The 22779-nt window shown below is 43.7% G+C and overlaps 1 protein-coding gene across 8 annotated transcripts in view; it reads left to right on the top strand.

Moving 5' to 3' along the window:
• The window catches only part of STARD13 (StAR related lipid transfer domain containing 13), a 499087-nt gene that overhangs the window by 453756 nt on the left and 22552 nt on the right, over positions 1 to 22779 (top strand). For all 8 annotated transcript variants that reach the window (XM_075127917.1, XM_075127911.1, XM_075127915.1 and 5 more), the window contains 4 exons: positions 8421 to 8484; positions 14553 to 15937; positions 17928 to 18101; positions 21502 to 21661. In XM_075127917.1, coding sequence (XP_074984018.1) covers positions 8421 to 8484; positions 14553 to 15937; positions 17928 to 18101; positions 21502 to 21661 — 1783 coding nt within the window. The remainder of the gene's footprint in view (positions 1 to 8420; positions 8485 to 14552; positions 15938 to 17927; positions 18102 to 21501; positions 21662 to 22779) is intronic.

Raw genomic sequence — 22779 nt, 5'->3', positions numbered from 1 at the left:
GTACCTCCCATTCAGTCCATGCTGGAGCTCTTTTGCGATTCTGGGACTCCATCATGGTCACCTCTGCTGATGAGCTCTGCATGGTCACCTGCAGCTTGCCACGCTGGCCAAACAGGAAGTTGAAATTCAAAAGTTCGTGGGCCTTTTCCTGTCTACCTGGCCAGTGCATCTGAGTTGAGAGTGCTGTTCAGAGCGGTCACAATGGAGCACTCTGGGATAGCTCCCATGAGGTGTGTGGGTTACGTTAGGTGCTGTATAAACACCCAGTTGCAGATGCTCACAGCTCCACCCTTGCCAGAGAGTTAATGTGTTTCTGTTTATGTCGCTTTTTGTTCTTTGCCTGTAGGGAGTGTACCACACACAGCTTCTGCTGTGCCCCACCCTAATCCCTCACCTGCTGCGGAGCACCTATCTTGTGGCAGTCCTGGAAAAGGACTTTGGGTGGGGCAGGGAAATGACACTGCAAAGGCACTGACTGCTCCCCTTTTCCTTCTCCCGTGCTCCATTTGGCCTGGATTCTGCTTCTCTCCAGCTGGGTGGGTACAAGGGAGCATCAGGCCCATAATAAGGCAGGGTCCACTACATGAAACTGCAGCTTTCATAATTTCAGTATCACATTAAGCCTGGAAGTGATTCTTGGTTCCAGACATCTTAAACCCACTGCACATGGGGTGATATGCATGCAAGGAGTGATGAGTCTGCGGCAGGGGACTTCAGAGCAGGCTTTGGGAGAAGCCAGTGGATGAGGTCCCTCAAGATACATCTACACTCGAGCTGGGGATGGAATATCCATCTCGGGTAGACGTACAGGCACTGGCAGGCTAGAAACAGAACAGCAGCGGCACAGGCGGTAGGATGGGCCAGCCACCCTGAGTACAATCCTGCCTGGAAACCGAGGTATTTACCCAGGCAGCTCACTCATCACACTGCTCATGCCACCACAGCTACACTTCTCTTCTCTTTTTAGTGCTCTAGCTCAGTCAAAGCTAGTGTGTGTATGTCTGTCAGAGCTAGAAATTAGATCCCAGCTCGCGTGTGGGTGCACTCTCTGTGAATCCTGTTCTCCATAGTGCAGGGGAGTGTGAGCGGCTGCAGACCAGCACCTCTGCTGTTCCAGAGCCTGGTAGAAAGGATTTCTCCTTCCACTCCCTATTGAACCCTGCCTCTGTCCACCCACAAACACACATAAATCAAGCCCACTACTCCAGTTTGGCATGAAGGAAGGCATGTTTCAGTATAATCCAGGGGTCAAATCTGGGGGGAAAGGTTAGTGGTGCTTGTCTACTCCACCCACAAAATAAGCTCTGCTCATGAGAGTCACCAAAATGAGATGCTGCTCGCAGTAGATTACATAGATGTTCAGCATAAGACTGTGCTGCTCTCTGAGCTCCATTGGGCTCCTTGAGCTTGGCTCTCCATCAGAGGGGCTTGAATGTGCCCATGGAGTCTTCCAGGCTCCTATATCTAGGTTCATTCTTGATTGATGGGAGAAACAAAGTGGTGGTGGTATCACCCAAATGCCACCTATTTGTGGCACCAAAACATGGCCTCACTCACAGTAAATTATGCAGGTATATGACCCTGCCTCTCCTTTCTTACATGAGGAATGAAATAGTTAACAGTGCTGACATTTAAATTATGATCATTGGGCATTTGAGTTAACACCTCACTGAGATGAATGAGGCAGTTCATTTACAGAGCTGCTGTTCCGAGCTCTGTGCAGACTCACAAAAACATCCATGCAGAGGTCACACCCTGCTCATATTTTTGAGGATTTGTTTGCAACCGGAACAGTTAGAGACCTTTTTTGAAATGGAAGATGAGATTCTGGAGAATAAGGTAGCAGCTGGCGAGGTGTGTCGTCGATCCACCATAACGTTGGGCTGTGTTCTGGACTCTGGTATAGTCCAAGGCCTGCACCACATGGTTATATTTAAAGGTTATGGTTTTAATCATGCTCTGTATATTATTTTAACCAGAAAATAAAAAACCCACCTGTTTTTTCACAGGGTTTTTTGTTTATTTTTTGTTTGTTGTTTGTTTGTTTTTATCCAGTGGTCCCCAAACTGTGGGGCATGCCCCTCTATGGGGGCACAGAGGAACATTCAGGGGCTGCGCAATGGGGCCCAGGCCAGACCCCATGGGGAGACGGGGTGGGAGCGCCACCCAGCCCCACTCTGCCCCCAGACCAACTCATCCCCAGGCGCAGCTCCACTCCATCCCCTGCTCTGCCCCCAGCCCAGCTCCGCCTCCAGCCCCAGCTCCACTCCGCCCCCTGCTCCGCCCCCTGCTCTGCCCCCAGTCCAGCTACACCTCCAGCTGCAGCTCCACTCCGCCCCTTGCTCCGCCTCCAGCCCCAGCTCCACTCTGCCCCCAGCTCTGCCTCCAGCCCCAGCTCCACTCCGCCCCCTGCTCTGCCCCCAGTCCAGCTACGCCTCCAGCTGCAGCTCCACTCCGCCCCTTGCTCCGCCTCCAGCCCCAGCTCCACTCTGCCCCCAGCTCTGCCTCCAGCCCCAGCTCCACTCCGCCCCCTGCTCTGCCTCCAGCCCCAGGTCCACTCTGCCCCCAGCTCTGCCTCCAGCCCCAGTTCCACTCCACCCGCTGCTCCGTCCTAGCCCAGCTCCACCCTCATTCCCTCTCCATCCCCAAGCAGCTCCATCTCTAGCCCCAACTCCTTCCCCATCCCCAGTTCTGCCCCCAGCTCCACCTTCAGCCCAAGCCCCTCTGCTGTGGAAGCCTTCGCTGTGCGTAACGGGGGGAGGGGGGCAGACATATTCCATTACTGGTAAGGAGAGGGGAGCGACAGAAAAAGTTTGGGCACCACTGGTCTAATCCATAGTTGTATGGGGAGAGTAACACTGTAACTACCATACAGGCAGGGGCAGAACCATTATTCTGTCAAAGGTTAAATTGTTTGGAAGGATATCTTTTCAGATCCCAGATATTCATTGTAATATGATCAGTTCTTAGTTGAGAGCCGTTGGGTGCATCTGGCTGTCAATATTTATGTCCCATGGTCCATACATAGACACACATTTCTGACAAGTTTCTGTGTTAAATTCGGGCAAACGGAACCTTGCTGGCCCATAGCTGTACTTAATTTCTCCAAACGGAGAGGCCTGATACCCAACAAGAGATCATTACTATCAATATTTTAATTGTTATACTGACCTAGTGGGACCTCTGAGGGACAGGGGAAGGGTCAGTTTTTACTTCCCCGTATTCGGTGGCCCATATGAATGAGTGTGCTCAACGGGAACAACGAATTGTGCTGGCAAGTCACATACTTACAAGCATCTGTATTTTATTAGCTATCTAATCACATTTTTCAAAACTATGCAATATACTCTAACCCCCCCATAGCTTATCTGACCACCGTAGGCAAGCTCCAGACCCTCTCAGTGGTGTGTGATGGCTGGGGCATTACTACAAGATGCATGCTGGGGTGTCATGTAGGAAACAGCTGGAAAACAAAAAAAGTCAACTATTATTTGTATGTGCTGAATGTCCCTCATAGGGCCCAATCTCACATTCCTTAGACACCCAAAACTCCCACTGACTTCAAAAGAATGCATGACCAAGCCTTTAGACTGATTAGTGAGATATTTAACTCAACTACATAGATTTTTCATTTGCAGTGTAACTTTGAAGCTGAATTATCAGAACAGCGCTTTAAAATGAGCAGAGTTTGAACTCTGAACCCTCTCCAACAGACTTTTACTGCTCAAGCTTAGGCTCTGAATTTCTCAGCTTTTGTGGACAGAAGTCAGCCCTTTAACCTTATTTTAACAATGTTTTTTGTGTTATAATATAGTGTAAAAGAGAATATGAGAGACACCACAAAGAAAGCACTTCTCTTATAGGGTAGCTAGTAGCAACCTCTATTCAGAAAGCCTAACACTTCACATTTTATAAATTCTAGTGATTTTCTTTTTGAGCTAGTCTAATACCTCTGTTGTTTGCAACATGCCTTTGAAATTTGGCAGGGGGAAAGCCCTCAGGTTAGAGAAGTACCTTTTCTTCGTCCCATGAAATTTTATTCAGGCGTTATTGAGATATAAATGGTATGAAATCATCGTTTCCTTTCTCTCATTTGCATTCCTGAGGCAAGATTTGTCAGATAGCCAAAATGGTAATTGAACATGAACATTCTGTGGCTGGGCCTACTTCCAAAGCAGCAACAATGGGCACTGATTTGGGAAGATGGTTGAACTTTCAGAGCAGCTGCTGGAGGGAAAGAGCCAGGCCAAGTTCCACCTGCCTTCCCCCTAACTCATCACATGGCTCCATGGGCCCAATGGTGGAGCAGGATCTCTCTCAGCTGATGTGTTCTGGGCCTGGCTCTCCCCAACCAACTCCTGGACCCACCACCTGGCTCCAGTGGACAGTCCCTCAGTGAGAGAGAACAGATTTCTCCGGCTACTGCCATCTGAAATTAGTCCTATCGCTCAAATGGCATAAGTATATACTTCAGTGGTGAAAATGCAGCATTCAAACCTTGCTTGTGAGGCATGGTGGAGGCTGTTACAGCTGTGTGTAATACTCTGTTTTTACCTTTTTCCTTTAAAAAAAACTCTAGGAAATAATGTGCAAATAAACTACTTTAAAAGAACATTATTTAGGTTGCACACTCTAGCACCTAAATGCTTGACTTTGCAACCTGAATAACATTCTTTTAACATATTGTTTTTCATGCAAATATATTGAACAAGTTTTTTGACATGTGTGCAATTTTTGAATCTTAGACCACTGTTTAGGCCCCTAAATAAGTGCCCTTATTTTCAAAAGTGTGAAGCACTCACCAGCCCCTATTGAATTCAATATTTTTGAATTCAATATATAATTCATTATATATTTATTATTATAATTCAATATATTCAACTGGGGCCATTCATTCTTTACATAGTTATTCTCTATTTCATAGCTTGTAATTGCTCCAAGGGGAACTATATATAGATTATTATACTGGTGAGGATTTTTTAAATGTATATTATATACTCAATACTCTACGGTGTTATTACAGAATTCCAGATTTTTTTAAAACTTGGGTTTTGGGGGGAAAAAAGCTCAATCCAGTTCCCATTAAAGGCAATAGACAGGCTCCTAATAATTACAGTGAGGGCTGAATCAAGCCCAAGGCACATACAGCATATTGTAAAGTCTGAATACCTCAATCTTCTATGTTAGAGCTCCTAGAAAGTGCTGGATTGATAACACTGGAAAACTAAATCTTGTGTTTAGCCATTGAACAAGTACAGCAGGGTCCTTGGCAGTGCAAGCTTTCCCGCACCACCTCTGGGGAGAACCTCACTCAGGGCAGGTCTGTACCACCACTTAAGCTGTGTAACTTAAGTCGCTCAGGGGTGTGAAAAAGCCACCCCCTGAGCAATGCAAGTTACACTGACCTAAGCACCATCCGCACCGCTCTCCCGCCAGCATAGCTTCCGCCTCTCAAGGATGTGGAGTAATTATGCCGACAGGAGAGCGCTCTCCCATCGGCCTAGCATGTTTTCACCAAACGTGCTACAGCAGCACAGTGTCCTCAGTGTTCAGTCCTTGGCTCCTATGCAGAGTCTCCTAACAGAGGATCAGCTGTCCTCCTCCCATAGACTAACCCATAATAGGAGGCTAGGCTGCTGGCAAAGTTTCCTGCAGATCGTCCCCTTGAGAAGTCACAAGAGTTTGGGGGACTGAGTTCTCTCAAACCCATGTATCTTGGAGATAAAGGTGTCACAGTAAAGGGTGCCCCAGATCTGCAGGGGCATAGGTGGCTGACCCCTCCATGCTATTCAATTGCACTTAGTGCCTCCTGGCAGCATAGCTTCTGCGTGACCTTGGTATGCCATTGGCTGGGTTCCCCTGCAGCTGCTACTGAGCAGCTGCAGCCCAGACCCAAATGGAGTTAATACAGTTCCAAGCCACTTTAAGGATGTCTGAGGATAATCTGGAAGGCTGTTTAAGTGGGACAATAGGCCACCCACTGGGCTTCCAATTACACGGCTTCTGCTGTACGATATTGTTATTTATTTATTAATCACTGTTTGGTGCTGTGCATGTCACAAAAGGAAGACAGTTCCTGAGTCTGAAGAGCTTACAGTATAAAAGACAGGAACAACAAATATTGAATGCGTAGGTACTGTATCAGAGACATATGACGTTGATGATTCAAATTGCGCTGCCATTGTGCTGTGAAGGACACATTAAATTGACGTCAGTGTTGCTGTTTTTATAGTATGATTTGCAAGCTTTCCCCAAATTCTGTGCAGCTTTCCTGACAAGTGTTTTGATAAATATTTTTTAAAAGCCCAACCATCCTGAGCTAAACTCTGGATTGTTTATTTGGCATGGATTTTACTGTCTTTCCTTCAAGCTCAGATGTCATGTTTTGTTAAAGTTCTAAATATACAGCCCTCTCCCATGACTTGAGGCAGTGACATGAAAGTGTAGGTAGCATTTCAGTGTCCTCTATCTCTTTGATCAGGACATCAGTGACAGTCTTTTTGTCGTCAGAACCTTTTGTTTCTGTGAAGGTTTGGTTATCATTCACATAACGGATATAAGCAGATGGGGAAAGCTGTCTGCTGCCATTGGCACATCAACAGCGTGTGAGAAGTTCAAACAGACTGGATTTAATTTCAGATGCCAGTAACAGGAAAACTAATAAATCTGATAATTGGTCCTCTAATTTCACCAGCAGAATCTTTTCACCATATTGGAAGAACCCCAGAAAGCATGTCATTATTTTATAGATGGCTAAATCTAAAAGCAGGGGTTGAATTCCTGGTTCCTATTAGAAGGTAGTTCTGTGTTTTGATGGAGTGGGTTCAGAAAGCAGTCATGATAATACTGTAGCTTTCTCTGTCTCCAGTCCAGCTAAGTAATGACATCAACTCTTCCGCTTCAGTACTGAAATAATCCTTGTGTTCTGATAGGGTCAGTGAAAAACGAATTGCTTTTGTTTTCATTGTTTGTTTGACCAAATGATTTCAGTATCTTTCCACAAGGGAGCTGGAGGCCCCTTTTAAAATATTGAGACAAATTGTGCCTTTGGTTAGACCTGAGCAATTCCATAGAATTCAGTGGGGTACCTGAATATAAGCCACTGTCTGTAGGATCCTACTTCCCCTTCTCCCATGTATAATTATTTGCTCATTTGTTCTTCAAGTGCATATCACATTGTACTGATGGCAAGGAAAGACTTTGCCCCTTGAATCTGGAATGTTTCCTCTTTCTACTCCAATTTCTCCTCTCCATCAGTTGCAAATAGCTGATGAGCATAGGGCTCCTTTTTAAAGTATTTAGAAAGTTGCTGGCAAAATCACCTCTTGAGGTGTGTGGAGACACAAAGCTTATGCTGTCCCTCGGCTTTTCAGCAGATACCTCTCCAGTGCCCATTCTCTTGCTGACTTCTGGAGTTAAAGATTGATGACTTGATTGAGGTGCTGAGCAATTTCAGAGAGAATTGCACATTCTCAGTAGTGCTGAATATCAGGTCAGGAGTTCACCTCTAAAAACTTGAGTCTCTCAGTGAGCTACCTGGTTCAGCCACACAGAGAGATGAGCTGATTTTGCAGGAGTGTACTGGCTTATTCCATTTTGAAGTGATAATAACGCCCTAGCAACTTTATTTAGATAGACTCTAAGTGCTAGGCTAGTGAGTATAAGTGGGGCATGGTGACAGCTCCTCCTCCTCCCTCAATTTTTCCAAGAAAGGACAGACCTGGCGTAGGTGCTTAACTACAGGAGAGGGTTCACAGCTGAATCCCAAGCAGAGGGAGGCACCTTCTTTTAGGTGCCAAACATCCTTTAAGGGGCAGGGCTTAGGTGGCTCCCCAGTCAGCGTGCTGGCTGTTGTGAATCCCATTCTTAAGCAACTAACTCTCCTATGCAGTGTATAGGGAGCCTGGGAGCCTAACTCAGGATTGAGTATTCTTCTAGGTGGCAGGGTGCCTAAAAGTTAGGCTTTGCAATTCTCACTCTAAGTCCCCTTTGTGGATCTAGCCCTAAATGCCTAAAGTGAGGAATCAAATCTTAAATGCACTTTTTGTGGTTCTAATACATCCTTTGGGATCTCATAACATTCGTTAGGGGTTTTAGAATGATAACATTACACACACAGTGGGCAAGTCACATTTTCACTCTGTGCCTCATTTAAGCCAGCTGTAAAATGGGTTTAATGATCTTTATAGCCTTTATAAAGTGTTTTGTGGTGTGTGGATAAAGAGCTAGGCATTAGGTAGTGACAGCGGTGACATGCCCTTCTGATTCACAAGTCTGTAGCATGGAACGAAATAAGTGTAGTGAATCCTGCTGTGTAAAGTTACAACCCCACAAGCAGATGAGAGGATCTTTTGAAATCATGAGAAGTCATGCCCTTGAATTAGTGGGATGCTAATCTTTGGATTTTTCTTTACCTCTAGACGACTGAACACATTGAACAAGTGTGCCTCAATGAAACTCGATGTGAACTTCCAAAGGAAAAAGGCAAGTAAACATTATGAAAACCTATGGGCTTTGTTCTTACCATTGTAATGAGAGCTCCTGCAATCAGGCCCCAAATCAGGAAAGCACTTAAGTTTAAGTTAAGCATGTTTAACTCTAAGCATGTGTTTAAGTGCTATCCTGAATAGGGATGGTTTCCTGATCAGGGCCTTTAAATATGAATTAAAAATAAATAGCTGTGAATAGTACAGCAGGGTCAGTGTTAAAAGACTTACATGGACACAAGCAGTAATTTAAATGTTATATATGTTCAATTCCAGTCAAGGGGAAAAGGGTATTATGCCTTGGTATTATAATGTGTTGTCACATTTGCCCATATCATGTGATCACATAATGGAAAATCCTTCCAGGAAAAAATGGAAGCTTCTGTATAAACAATAGCTTTCCTTATTTCTCATGCTGACTTACTACCAGTTAACAATATGAAAATAAACCATGCCGTACTTACAACCTCTTTGTATAACACAGGCAATATTTAAGGCTCAAAGGGTTTCGATAAGGAATGCAAAAAATGCTTATTGATTTTTAAAAAATTGTGACGGCTCCAGCATAACAGTTGAGCTTTTTAATTTACTCATGACATTGGCGCAGGGGCACTTTATAAGCAACACCATATGATGGAAATCATTGGTTCTGAGAGATATTGCTATATATCACTTTTTCCCCTCAGAGTGTTTGTCTAACACTTTCGAAAACTGCACATATGAGGTGCTCCTCTTGATACCACTGGCAGTTTAATCTCTTTCTATCCTGCTGTCTGTGCAAAGGAATTCAGACAGAAGCTGTCCGGACATTTTCTTACCTTCTATTCATACCAGATTGTTCTTGTGTGCGACATTCATCAAACAGCCTGTCCACCATCCTTTCTGGCCATTCTCTTCCAAACTGTGTATACGCCAGTGAGGTCCCATCCTTTTTTCCAACTTCAAACTTGCAGGGGTTTTCCTGCCTTTGATAAGTGTATGTAACCTTCATGTTAAATCCCTGTTCTGGTCTCTCTAGAACAGAGAGTGCCAGTCCACTGGCGGCTTTATGATGTGGACAAATGTGTGCTATAGGAAGAGACTCAGCTCATCCAAATTCATGTTAGTGTTGAAATACACACCCAAGTCTCCATCGGTGAAAACCTAACGTACTAAGCCCACTGCACCATTTCGCTGCTTCAGGTGGTTTCATTTTTCTTATTTTTATCAAAGACATTGGAGCTTAAACAAGAGAGGGAATAGAAAAAACAAAACATGGATGAACACTGGCTATGCTATTTAAAAATTGTTGCAATGTTACTTCCTGCCTTTTTCCCTGCATCCATTCCAGATCAGCAAAAGGGAAAGTGGAGATTGGCAATTTAGGGTTCTATTCACAGGGGGTGTAGGGGTTTCTGCATTACCAAAATCTGTGTAGATGCAGTTCGTCGCTGTGCCAAACCTGCCAGGTTCAGTGCAGATGCCTTCTGTCCTCATTTTTTGGTTAACTTAAAATTCCCACCTCTCTCCTCTCATCCTAAAACATTCAAGGAGTGGCCAACTGACCCCTATCACTTCTTGGGGTCTTTGGTGAGTGGACAACTGGCCCTTCTCCTTCCCCACCCCCACAACCTTGCCTCTTCAGAGGCAGAGACCCCCACTCTTGTGATATTATTGCAAACCCCATGATTTTAGGTGGTGGTTTGGGGGTGGGGGTTGGCTTTTTTTTTTAAAGCTGCTCTTTATGTCAGGAAGAGACAATGATTTTCTCACTATCTTTGTTGTTACTGAAGATAGCCACCATCTCCCATTGTTCTGAATGGAACTGAACTCACAGGCTTCCCTTATTTAGCATGGCCACTATTTCCCTACAGCCTTGACAAGTGGAAGTGCCCTTGTAAACTTAGCCACCATTTCAGCGCAACAGAAGCTAGACAACCAACGCTCAATGTAAACTCGTTCCCCCATAGGTGTCTGAGGCAAGAGAGGATGAGAGAACAGGAGAATGTGGAGGGGCAGGGAATGAGAGTTGGGCCAGTAGGCATGCAGGATGACTGGAGCAGAGGAAATTGTGGGAACAAAGAAATGTGAGGGGTGGGGAGGAGGACTAGAAGTCAAAGTAATATTGGGGCCTGGGTGGGAAACTGGGGACGGAGAGACTGGACAATAAGAATGCGTGGAAGAGCTTATAATTGAGTCTCCACACAACGACGACAGATCTGGGAAATGTTCCTGTGGTCTAAATGCTGACTGTACAAATAGCCTTTACAATAAGCTGTCTTACTGGAACACAAAAGCAGCCTACTATTACCCGGTTCTGAGGTTCAACATGAACGTTTTGCACAGTTCTAGTCTGCAGCTGCTTGACAGATTCATGAAAACACAGCTAAGCAAGCTGCCAAACAGCATTATCGGGAAAGCTAATCTGGGTGAAAGCTTGTTCCACTCACTCTCCCCGCCTCCACCCACCCAACCATACATCACTCGAAGAGATACATATGCCATGTGGGGGATTTAGTAATTCAGTTTCCATTAACTTCAGTGAGATTTGCACAGATAAATCTTCGTATATTGTGCTGAAAATATTCCCTTAAGTGATTTGGACAGACAAAAATTAGCCTTTGGATTAGCTGCCTTCTGCAGGAACCTCTCATGAGGAATCAAGGTGACATTACAGAATCAAAATTTTTGTGGTTTTGATTTTTCAAGGAAAGTTGACAATTTTCCATAGAAAATTTCAACACGACAAAACTTTTTCTCATTTTCATTGCAAAGTTCCGGGAAGAAGAATCCATTTCCCAGCCAGCTCTAGTTAGCAAGTAATCCTGGCTCTGTTGTAGTGGGATGTGGAATTCATTCTCCACCACTGTTCATGTTCATTGTTCATCTCTAGCCACTGTTTAAAAGTATCTTTAAGCTTTTTGTCCTCCAAAGGATATTTTAGGTAGAAACATTGTTGGCTTCATATTTACTGCCCTTTCCTGTTACAGTCCCCATCTCCCTTAATTCTCTTGCGCATTGTTTCCATCACTTTAGCTTTATTTCTTTGGGTTTTAAGACAAAGGGACTAGACCCTCATCTGGTGTAAATTGTCATAGCTCCAATGACTTCAATGGAGTTCTCACAATTTTTACCAGCCGAGGATCTGCCCCAGTGTCTTTTATTATGTTTGCAGTGTAGCTTATCATTTTATTATTGTGTGGTAGAGGGCCCTCAGCACCTAGGCAGTGGACTGCTTTATAATGGGAGATGAAATTCAGTGTTGACAGATACAAAGTAATGCACACTGGAAAACATAATCCCAACTATACATATAAAATGATGGGATCTAAATTAGCTGTTACCACTCAAGAAAGAGATCTTGGAGTCATTGTGGATAGTTCTCTGAAAACATCACTCAATGTGCAGCGATAGTCAAAAAAGGTAACAGAATGTTGGGAATCATCAAAAAAGGGATAGATAATAAGACAGAAAATATGATATTGCTTCTGTATAAATCCATGGTATGCCCACATCTTGAATACTGCATGCAGATGTGGTCATCCCATCTCAAAAAAGATCTATTGGAATTGGAAAAAGTTCAGAAAAGGGCAACAAAAATTATTAGGGGTATGGAACGGCTTCCATATGAGGAGAGATTAATAAGTTTGGGACTTTTCAGCTTGGAAAAGAGACAACTAAGGGGGGAATATGATAGAGGTCTATAAAATCATGACTAGTATGGAGAAAGTAGATAAGGAAGTGTTATTTACTTCTTCTCATAACACAAGAACTAGGGGTCACTAAATGAAATTAAAAGACAGCAGGTTTAAAACAAACAAAAGGAAGTATTTCTTCACGCAACGCACAGTCAACCCGTGGAACTCTTTGCCAGAGGATGTTGTGAAGGCCAAGATTATAACAGGGTTCAAAAAAGAACTAGATAAATTCATGAAGGATAGGTCCATGAATGGCTATTAGCCAGGATGGGCAGGGATGGTGTCTCTAGCCTCTGTTTGCCAGAAGCTAGTGTAACCCACACACCTCCTGGGTGTGGTCTGTCCGCTCTAGTGGCACCGAGACCACTTAGAGATAAATGAATCTGCTATAGCCTTAGCTAAGAGACATATGGCTTTTAGCTCCAGAGGTCCCAGGTTCAATGCCAACGGCCGGGGTCTGTCGGCGTAACACTGGGAATAGGGGATGGATCACTTGATGGTTACCTGTTCTGTTCATTCCCGCTGGGGCCCCTGGCATCGGCCACTGTTGGAAGACAGGATATTGGGCTAGATGGACCTTTGGTCTGACCCAGTATGGCCGTTCTTATGTTCTTATAAAATAATGGTTAAAATATTTAAAATATCTACCCTAATGTTTTTTTTAAATATTCCCGTTGTGGCCCTAGTAAGTCCATAATATGTGGATTTTATAAGTGCCTCACTTGTTTTCAGTCCTCCTCCCCATGAATTCCCCCTTCAGTAACAACTGTCACACAGAACCAGAAGGCATAGCTGTCAAACAGTCCGTCCCTTTTCCTGCAGAAAAGATGACCAAAACAGGACCAGCGGTTTCTAGCTCTTTTTCTAGTGCTTCTCCAGCTGCTTAATTGTTTGTTGTCCCTAGCTGCAGAACTTAGGCATTTACTCCTGTGAACTCATGTCAGCTGTAGAAGAAATGTGTGCTACTTGTTATACATAATATAGAAATGAATCAAACCAGCTTTTCTGGTTTAGCAGCTTTATTTTATTTTACAGTTTGGACAAGATCTAAAATTGATGTGTCAAGCTTTAAGTGATGGCCTAGCAAAAGCTTACAACAACAATATGGCTTTAGGGCGATCTGGCACTTTACTGATTACATCACAATGCACATCTTTCAAACTTCAGTTTTATTTAAGATGTATTTTACAAATTATTTTACATTTTCTAACTAGATTAAGCAGCCAGGTTCTAGATGGGAGATAATACAACTTTACTATCAGAATGGCATATAAAAATACTGCTAAGAATAGATTTTTAAAATGAGAATTTTCCAATCCCAAAATAGTCTTTTTAGTTTATGCCTTGTTTTAGTCTGACAGCCTGTTATATTTTACTGCCTTACTGCTGCTTCCAGGAATGAGGGAGTATAAGACGACTGTTTTGATGTCATATAGGTGAAGTTAGTTTGTTCTACTTTAAAACAACTGTACAGGAATAGCTTGGTATGGGACTGGTTCAAAGTCAATAGAAAGATGCTAATTGACTTTAGTGGGCTTTGGCTTAGTGAGTAGTGAGCTAAACAAAAAACTGCATGGCCCATGCTGACAGTGTATCAGTTTTGTCTGGGACAACTGAGTAGCAGAATCTCATATTGACCTTTGCATCTTTTTATTTTAATGATTTTTATTTTATTTTATTTTATTCAGTTACTACATTGTTGCCATAGTTTATCGTGCTTGGTATTTTATCTCTAAATATTTGTTTTTGTCTAGAGGGTATGTGTGTATAAATGAACAAATTTAACTGAAGACTTAATCTTCCTACAGGTTAATTCAGATGATTAACTAGGTTTTCCTGCTGCCATTGCAAATATCTGTTTACTTCTCACAGCAAAACAAAATATAATGGGGGGATAGTTTGCTTGAGGTATGCACATGGCCCTATTACTGTAGCATCTCATAACCTCATAATCTTTAATGTATTTATCCAGCCAACACTGCTGTGAGGAAGCCCCTCCCCTGCCCCCGTATTCTTAAAAAACTGCTTAGGCCGCAATCCTGCATTGCGCAGAGCGCAGGCAGACTGCTTGTGCCTGCTCAAAGCCCTGCTGAAGTCAACAGGCCCTGCATGGGCACATAGTCCACTCGTGAGCTCTATAAGGCAGGAACAGGGCCTTATTCCTTCTATGGTAGCATGTTAATTGCAGAGTCTTTGCTCTGGAATGAGAAAGGCTGCAGTAAAAGAGCTGATGATATCCATTATGCTAAGAACAGACTGCAGTCTTCTAGAGCCAAGTTGCCATCTATGGCTTTCACTGTATGAGCAGAGGATTCATGTTTGTTACAATGTAATCAGAAAAAGAAAGAAAAGTGCAGTGTTGAACAAAGTGTAACATGCTGTTTTCCAGAGTGAAGACTCAGATGAAGAAGACTTCTGTGCCATCAGTAATAAATGGACTTTCCAAAGGACAAGCAGAAGATGGTCTCGGGTGGACGACATTGACACTTTGCTTCACCGATCAGATAGACATGAGTCTTCAGGGGACATTAAAATGAAAAACACCCCTAGCAGTGAGAGCGTCCTTACTGATCTAAGTGAGCCTGAGGTCTCGTCTATTCACAGCGAGAGCAGTGGGGGAAGTGACAGTCGGCATCAGTCTGGTATCAACAGTACTATCAGGGAGATATGTGACTGCTCAGGACTGCATAGTCTAGAAAACACACTTACACATTACACCACTCCCATCAGCTGTACCCTCTCTGAGATTCCAAAGGAGATCACAGATTACTCCTGTAACCTTAAGAATGAGAAACCAACACGAACGAGAGCCAAGACCTTTCTAAAGCGCATGGAGACGCTAAAGCCTAGAGGTGCACATGGAAAACTAAAGGGTGTCTTAGAGATAAGCGGACCTATTCTTCAACATGAGCCAAAATCCTTAAAGGACATGCACTATATGCAGATAGTGAATGGAGACCTCCAAAACTTAACCCAAGATGCAGCCAAAAGAGGACTTTCCTTTTCTGCCAAGTCCAGCAGTGACAGTAGTCAGTCAGAAAACAGCAGCAGTGGCATGAGCACGCCATGTTTTAAGGAACGCAAGTGTTATGAAACAAACAAGCGAGGTGGTATGTACCTGGAGGACCTGGATGTTCTTGCTGGAACAGCCCTGAGACAAGTAGATGAAAACTGTAAAAATGAATTTCACTCCCAAGAGAACCTGGTTGTGCATATTCCCAAGGACCACAAACCTGGAACTTTTCCAAAGGCACTTTCCATTGAAAGTCTCTCACCTACTGACAACAGTAATAGTGTAAACTGGAGGACAGGCAGCATCTCTTTGGGCAAACAGAAGTGCTCTACTCCTAAAGAGCCCAGACTCATGGCTTGCTGTCCTAAAGAAAGTAGAGTTAGTATTTATGACAACGTGCCAGGTTCCCACTTGTACGCCAGCACTGGAGACCTTTTGGACTTGGAAAAAGATGACCTTTTTCCTCATTTAGATGACATTTTGCAGCATGTCAATGGACTTAAAGAGGTTGTAAACCACTGGTCAAAGGATTTACAGCCAGAGCTGCAAAGCAATGATTTATTGGTTGGGGAATCTGCATCGCTGCCATTCCAGTCACCCACCCAAATCACATTAGACTTTGAGGGGAACTCTGTTTCTGATGGTCGTACTACACCCAGTGATATGGACAGAGATGGAACATCTCTCAATGAATCAGAAACCACTGGTATTAGGGACAGGAGAGACTCTGGTGTAGGGGCATCTCTCACCAGACCAAACAGGTTGGTAGCATAATTCCTTAAATAATTCCTTCTGTTTTTCATTATTAATGGGATAGGTTGTGAAAAACGATATAATAAAGCAGGGGCACACTATCTGAGCATTGTGAACAGGTGTCAAAGGGTCATGATCACCCTTCCTTGCCCATATTGCTAAATTGGGAGGGGGGACCCAGCTAGATAAAAAGGTGACTTCTAGGAGAAGGGGGCCCTGGTATGAAAAAGGTGCAGAGTCATCGTAATAGAGCAAACTACAGTGCACACTTTCTTCCACAATGAATTTTAGTTAAAAAAACATGGTGTCATATTCACAATGGGATGTATATTCAAACTGGCCTCTAAAATGTGCCCATCAGTTTGTGCAAACAGAGGCAGGCACCAAATTTTCATGCACAAGATTAGAGTCCGCTTTGAAAAAGTGGCCCTGTGCTCTTATGTAGAATTTACAGTTTTCCCCAAAGCCCGTCCTAGTTGGTTAACACCCAATGTATTTGTTAATGGAAATGTAAGGCTGGACCACCCTGAGTGACACCGAGTGTTTGGAAAATCATTTTGCATTATTAATGAATTTTGTGAATTTGAGAGAAGAGGCTCAGTTGTGCCCTGAAGACACAGGCCTGAATAAGGGACTTTGTGAAGCTGCACTGCCGGGGGTGGGGGTGTCTGAATGTGCAATGGGAGTGTGGCTGCCAGGCATGGTGCTATGCACTCTGTGCTCCGAGGCCAACCGCTTCCATGTGCTCACCCACAAAGGTTCCACTGGACCATTGTTTTTATTTTGTTTTCAACAATTAACATGAGAAATCTTTGAAATCTCCTGTTTGTTCTTTACAGCACTGGACACCACACAAAAAATCAAGCTTTGAGATACTTGAGTTTTATTTATACCCAAACAGCACCCTCTCACACCTACCTTTGCTTTCATTTCTGTATAGTTCTCTTAACACTGAAAACTCACTCAAGTGACACTTTTCAGAGTAGCAGCCGTGTTAGTCTGTATCCGCAAAAAGAAAAGGAGTACTTGTGGCACCTTAGAGACTAACCAATTTATTTGAGCATAAGCTTTTGTGAGCTACAAACCACTTCATCGGATGCATTCAAGTGACACTGTACATGCCTATGAAAGCATCATTGGTTACCCCACAAGCACATGAGGTTTTGTCAGACATGGCTTCAGTTAGGCAGCCTTTGTCCAACCCACAAAGCAGGGGATACAGTTACTAACTAAAACATATCATGTGGGAGAGGCTCCAGGAGGCAGGAAAGTGAATTTAAAAGAAAAGATACCCACATACTCCCTACAGATTATGGAATGTATACCTGGGAACTGCTTACTAAACACCGTGTACTAAAACAACTGGTTACGAAAGGAAAGAAACTTGGCACTTAGACTATTTTGAGGGACTCTTATGCTATCGCTTACATTCTGGTATCAGTCATTTGAATTACTCTGGATTTATGCTGCTGTAACCAAGAGCAGAATTTGGCCCTATGTATTTTGATCTATGGGTAAAAACACATACAGATCCAGATATGCGTTCAAAGGGCTTAACACTTCAATTACTTACAACCAGCCATATTGCTTACTACTGTGTTGAATTCCACATGAGACTACTCACATATTAAGCACATGCCTAAATGTTTGCAGAATTTGGGCCAAAGTTCATACCTTGAAGAAGAAATGCAAAGGAAATGCAAATGAGTTATCTGCAATAGTCAGTATATAAAATGAGTCGGTATATAAAGGAAATATCTTGGGTCAGATTCAAAGCTCGTTAAAATCAATTGGATTCTTTCCATTAACTTCAGTGAGCCTTGGATCAGGCTTCCTAGAGCCTCACAGAAGCTAGGCACTGCATTCTCTGTCCCCAAGAACAGTCCTTTTCACAAGAAATCACTGATTTTACATTGACAAATACTGTATATCATCACATTTTTCTTAATTGTGGCACTGTATAACTTCATTTTCCTTTCCTCCTTTCTTTTGCTGAAGGCGATTACGCTGGCATAGTTTCCAGATCTCTCATGGCCCGAGCCACTCTGCAGCATCGCTACAGCTCAGTAATCAATCAGCAGCCCAACTGAATCTACTGCAAAAATTTTCCTTACTTCGCCTTACTGCCATCATGGAAAAATACTGCATGTCAAACAAACATGGCTGGACATGGTAAGTGCATTATGTGTCTCACAAAACAGATATATTTAGAAGGAAATTGTTTCTCCCAATTATATTATTATCATTCCACTAACCTAGCCCCTTTCATCTGAGAATCAGAAAGTGCATTTTGGTCCATAGTTATATAGTGAGTCAGTGGCAAAGCCAGAAATAGAACCCAAGAGGTCTGATCCACCTCCCTGCTCTAACCACTAGACACCCACCCTCTCTCTAATAGCAGCCAGAAAAATAAACAAGAAGAGTAGGAGTGAATAATTACAAAGAGGAAATTTTAAAATAAGGTTCTCTAAAACTAAAGTTGTGGTTTGAAAGAAGCAGCTTTCATCAAGTATACAAGTTTGTTTTTGTTGTTTTTAATATTAAAAAGAAGCAATTAGCAGTGGGTAGGTGGAAGTCATCTAGAAAATATTATTCTCCCATATATGCAGAAACATTAGTCTAATAATGATAATAATAATACTTCGCAGTGAGACAGTGCTTTGCACCTTCAAAGCACTTTACAAACATTAACTAATCCTCACAAACGCCTCTCTGAGCTTGGCAAAATAATTAAGGTATCTCCAAAGATACAGATGGAGAAAGAGAGATGAGAGAAAGCTAGAGTCACAAAAGGACTTAACTCCCACTTTAGGTGCCGAACACTAAAATGTCAGCACCACTGGTCAACTGCTGGCTAACCCTGGAGGAGCCTAAAGGTCATCGGCATCTCAATTTCCACCATTAAAAGTCCCCTAGCTGCCTAAGTTTCTGCCTCTGGAAATGCACACAGCTACCTTAGTCTAGGTGCCCAGGTGCCTAGATCCTACAGGGATGCTGCAACTAGGCATTCCCCTGCCTAGCTCAGCTGTGGGGCCCAATCCAATAGTATTCTCAAGGCCTGTCTAATGCACCACAAAACAGACAGCATGAGGCACGGGGGTGGCAGCCTCTTTTATAAAATGTATCCCACTGGTCAGGGAACTCAGCTGAGATGTGGGAGACTCTGTGTCTATTCCCCAACTCTGCATGATGAGGAGAAGAGCTGTGCATTTGGTTCTCCCACCTCTCCCAATAAGTGTGCTAGCCACTGGGCTATGGGGGATCCTGATATAGGGCTATTCCTCAATGTCTCCTGTTGAAGCTGTTCCACAGTGTACAAATACATAAATATTCAGTGGGGGAGTGAATGATTCTATAGTCCAATGGTTAGGGCATCCGCAGAGAGGTGAGGAAACCCCTGTTCAAATCTCATTCCCTCAGGCAGAGGGAAGAGTCTCCCACATCCCAGCTGAGTGCCCTAATGGGTCAAAGGTTAAGGGCTTTTCCTCCAGCCATTTTGTAGCAAGTTAAGCACCTTTCTTGAAAGAAACCTCCAGGAGAGGGTTTATGGCTGTTGATCCTAAGCAAAGATAGGTGACTCCCTCCAACCCAGAGTTAGACACTAACTCTCTGAGCGGCATGGGATTTAGGACATACCCCTCTGGTCAGCATCTGGTATTGGTTGGTTTAGGGAACTCCCTGTTGAGCGTGCTGGCTTTTGTGAATCCCAGTCTTAGGGTCCTAACTCTCCCCATGCCTTGTATAAGGAGCCTTGGCACCTAACTCAGAGCTGGGGCAGGGTGCCTAAAAGTTAGGCACTGAAATGCTTGGCATTATAATGGCTAATTCTCCTTTGGGAATCTAGCCCTAAGGGACTTACTCAGGGCCACAGGAGGAGACTCTGTATCAGAGCTGTGATTAGAACTCAGCAGTTTCTGGAACTTGCTGATTTGTGCAAAGGAGCTCTCTCCCCTGACAAATATTTTCAATGATCACGTAATTGATCTGTAAGGCCCAGATCCACAGAGATACTCAGCTGTCTAAAACCCAGACTTAGGCACCTAAGTCCCATTTTTAGGCCCCACTGCCATTCACAAAAATCCTGCTCAGCTGCCGCTTAACCCTGTAGATGCGTAAACTTACTCGGTGCCTAAATTTTTGCTGCAAAAGCTCCTTTGAAGCCTAAGTTTCTGCTTCAGAGCATGCATGTTGCTATCTCACTCTAGGCACTGTATGCCTGTCTAACCCGCAGAGCAATCCACGAAGGATCTCACCCATGGAGCCCAGTGCAGTAGAGGCCATCTACTGGATCAGTTCCCATTCCAAATCTGTCTGGATGAGGATGAGCATGTGGTGGTGGTAGCACCCACCTTAAAATCTTTAGCCCAGTGGTTAAAGCACTTACCCAGGTTCAATTCCCCTCTCTTCCTGACAGGGAGAAAAGATTTGAGCAGGGGTTTCCCGCATCCCAGGAGAGTGCTCTAGTCACTTGGCACCTCCTCCTCCAGCCATTTTGCGTGGAGTTAGGCACCTGCCTCGCTCATTCTCACAAGGAATGACTTAGGTGCCTAAGCCTCCTGACTCCAGGAGAAGTGTTCCTGGCTATTGCAACCAGAGATCGGAGTCTCCCTGCAACCCACAGTTAAGCATCTATCTATGGGGGAGTGCTCTGGTTGGCATCTAGGTGGCGCCCCACGTAACCTGCTGGCTTTTGTGGATTGCATTCTTAGGCACTTCTCTCTCCCCATTCATTGCACAGAAAGCCTATGCACCTGCCTTAGACTTTGTGGATCTCATTGGTGTTCCTGTGATTTTCTAGGTGGCTAAAAGTTAGGTGTTAGGTTGCTGAGTATCACAACACTTAAGTTCCTTTTTTGATCTGGGCCTAAGTTTTCATGCTCAGCATTATAGACAATTGGAATTACAAGTAGCTGTGGTGTTGTTTTCCATACTCCTCCAGTGGGTCATTTAGATCCAAATATTAACTCCTTCTCACACAAAATTCGAAACCTCCAGCCATGTTTATCCATGTTTTAACACTACTGAAGCAAAGATTCCCACAAAAGGGAATCTGGCCTTTTGGTCTCTTTTCCACCATCATTTATGGGAGAAAGAAAGTTCACCAAGTTTAGTTAATCTACTTGACCAGAAATCAATTGAGTTACATCAGGGATGCATTTGCCACATAATGATTTCTCTCTGTAATTTATTACTGTAAATTACTGGACCACAGAAATGCTAAATCACAAAGCTGATATCATAGAAATCATTGGACACATTAAAGAAATGAACTTGCACTCTTTCAGATACATCTTCCACTATGTTTTGTTGTGCTGCTCATGCCCGTCCATGCCAGACATTTTGAAGGCAAGCATACAGCCACAGGCAATCTGCTGGTAAAGGCTCTCAAGAAGACTATAGCATGTGCAGACTTTAAAGGATTCATATATCATGTATTAGAAAGGAAACTTTTATTCAGCTGTCTTTACCAGTTATTCAGCTGCCGTCAGAGTTACTGGCTTCCCTCAGCAATGTTAGCCAGTAGGATCATGTAAGTACTCTCACAGTTTAATGCTAATGGTGTGAATTCCAGGTCTGTACCAAAGTTCATGAAGAGGATGAAAGTTCCTGACTACAAGGACAAGAATGTCTTTGGTGTGCCTTTGATAGTTCATGTCCAGAGGACGGGGCAACCCCTTCCACAGAGCATGCAACAAGCACTGCGCTACTTACGCAGCAATTGTCTAGATCAGGTATGGACTTTACATTCCTGGCTAAATTTCAAAGGGTTTTTCCATAGTCAGGCTATGCATCAAGCCAGTTGAAATGGTTTTACTGTATAAACATTTTACTTTGCCAGCCCACATCAACGCCACACCATTCTAGAGCACTATGCAGGTTATGATAGCACTGGACAATGACTGACATATTACTAACACCCATTTTGTTGCTGTATTACTCACTATCCAAGGGACATAGCTATTATATCTTTATTGTTCCTCCCCTAAAGACAGAGCTCTATGTATATGTACATACATAGCAGGGGGTTGGACTAGATGACCTCCTGAGGTCTCTTCCAACCCTAATCATCTGTGATTCTATGATACATGCTCACAGCATATATTGTGTCCAGAGAGCTCAGAGAGCAAGTTGATGTTTTGTTCTGCATTGCAACAATGCTTGCCCAGTTTTAACATTGGAGTAGCATGTTTCCCACACGCCCCAAGGCCCACTTCTGAATTTACCAGAGTTTCTGCTTCTTGCTCTGCTTGTGACATTGTGCTTGCTGCAGGAGTGGATCTGTTGCTGTGGGAATGGCCTAATGAGAGTTTCGGCACTGTGGGCAGAAATGGGAAGATAACTAGGGGCAGGGAGGAAATCATACCACAACTCTCTGTAGCTAAGTTCTCATTCAGCGCCCATCACCATGGTATCTGGGCTTGTATAGTGAGAGTGAAATAATTGGGGAGCAGAGAGCAAGGAGGTGAAGCAGGGCTGGATTAAGTAGTGGAGTTGGGGGAATGGAAATATGTATAAGAGAGCGAAAAGGAGAACAGAGGGAAGGGAAGGGAAAGGGAACAGAGAGCAAAATAGAACAACAGAGACAACTGGGAGAATGATGAGTAACAGTGGAAGAAAGTAGAAAACAAAGGAAAACAGGACAGAGACCAGAAAAAGCAACAGAGAGAATCCAGCCGGCCAGGAACAGCATCTCTTATGACACGTTCAAGTTTCTGCTTCCAGAGGCCACTGGAAGGTGTCCGAGCAACAGGAGAAAGCCAGCTCCGCTCTCCTAATGGTAGAATTGAGGAAATATTAAATAAAAGGTAAAGGTAGAGGGAAGGGTTTAACGTCAAACTGCTTCCAGACT

The sequence above is a fragment of the Caretta caretta genome, chromosome 1, assembly GCF_965140235.1.
Source record: "Caretta caretta isolate rCarCar2 chromosome 1, rCarCar1.hap1, whole genome shotgun sequence".
Taxonomy (NCBI): domain Eukaryota; kingdom Metazoa; phylum Chordata; order Testudines; family Cheloniidae; genus Caretta; species Caretta caretta.
The sequence above is the reverse complement of the archived record's forward strand: the minus strand, read 5'-3'. Positions and strand labels throughout refer to the sequence as shown.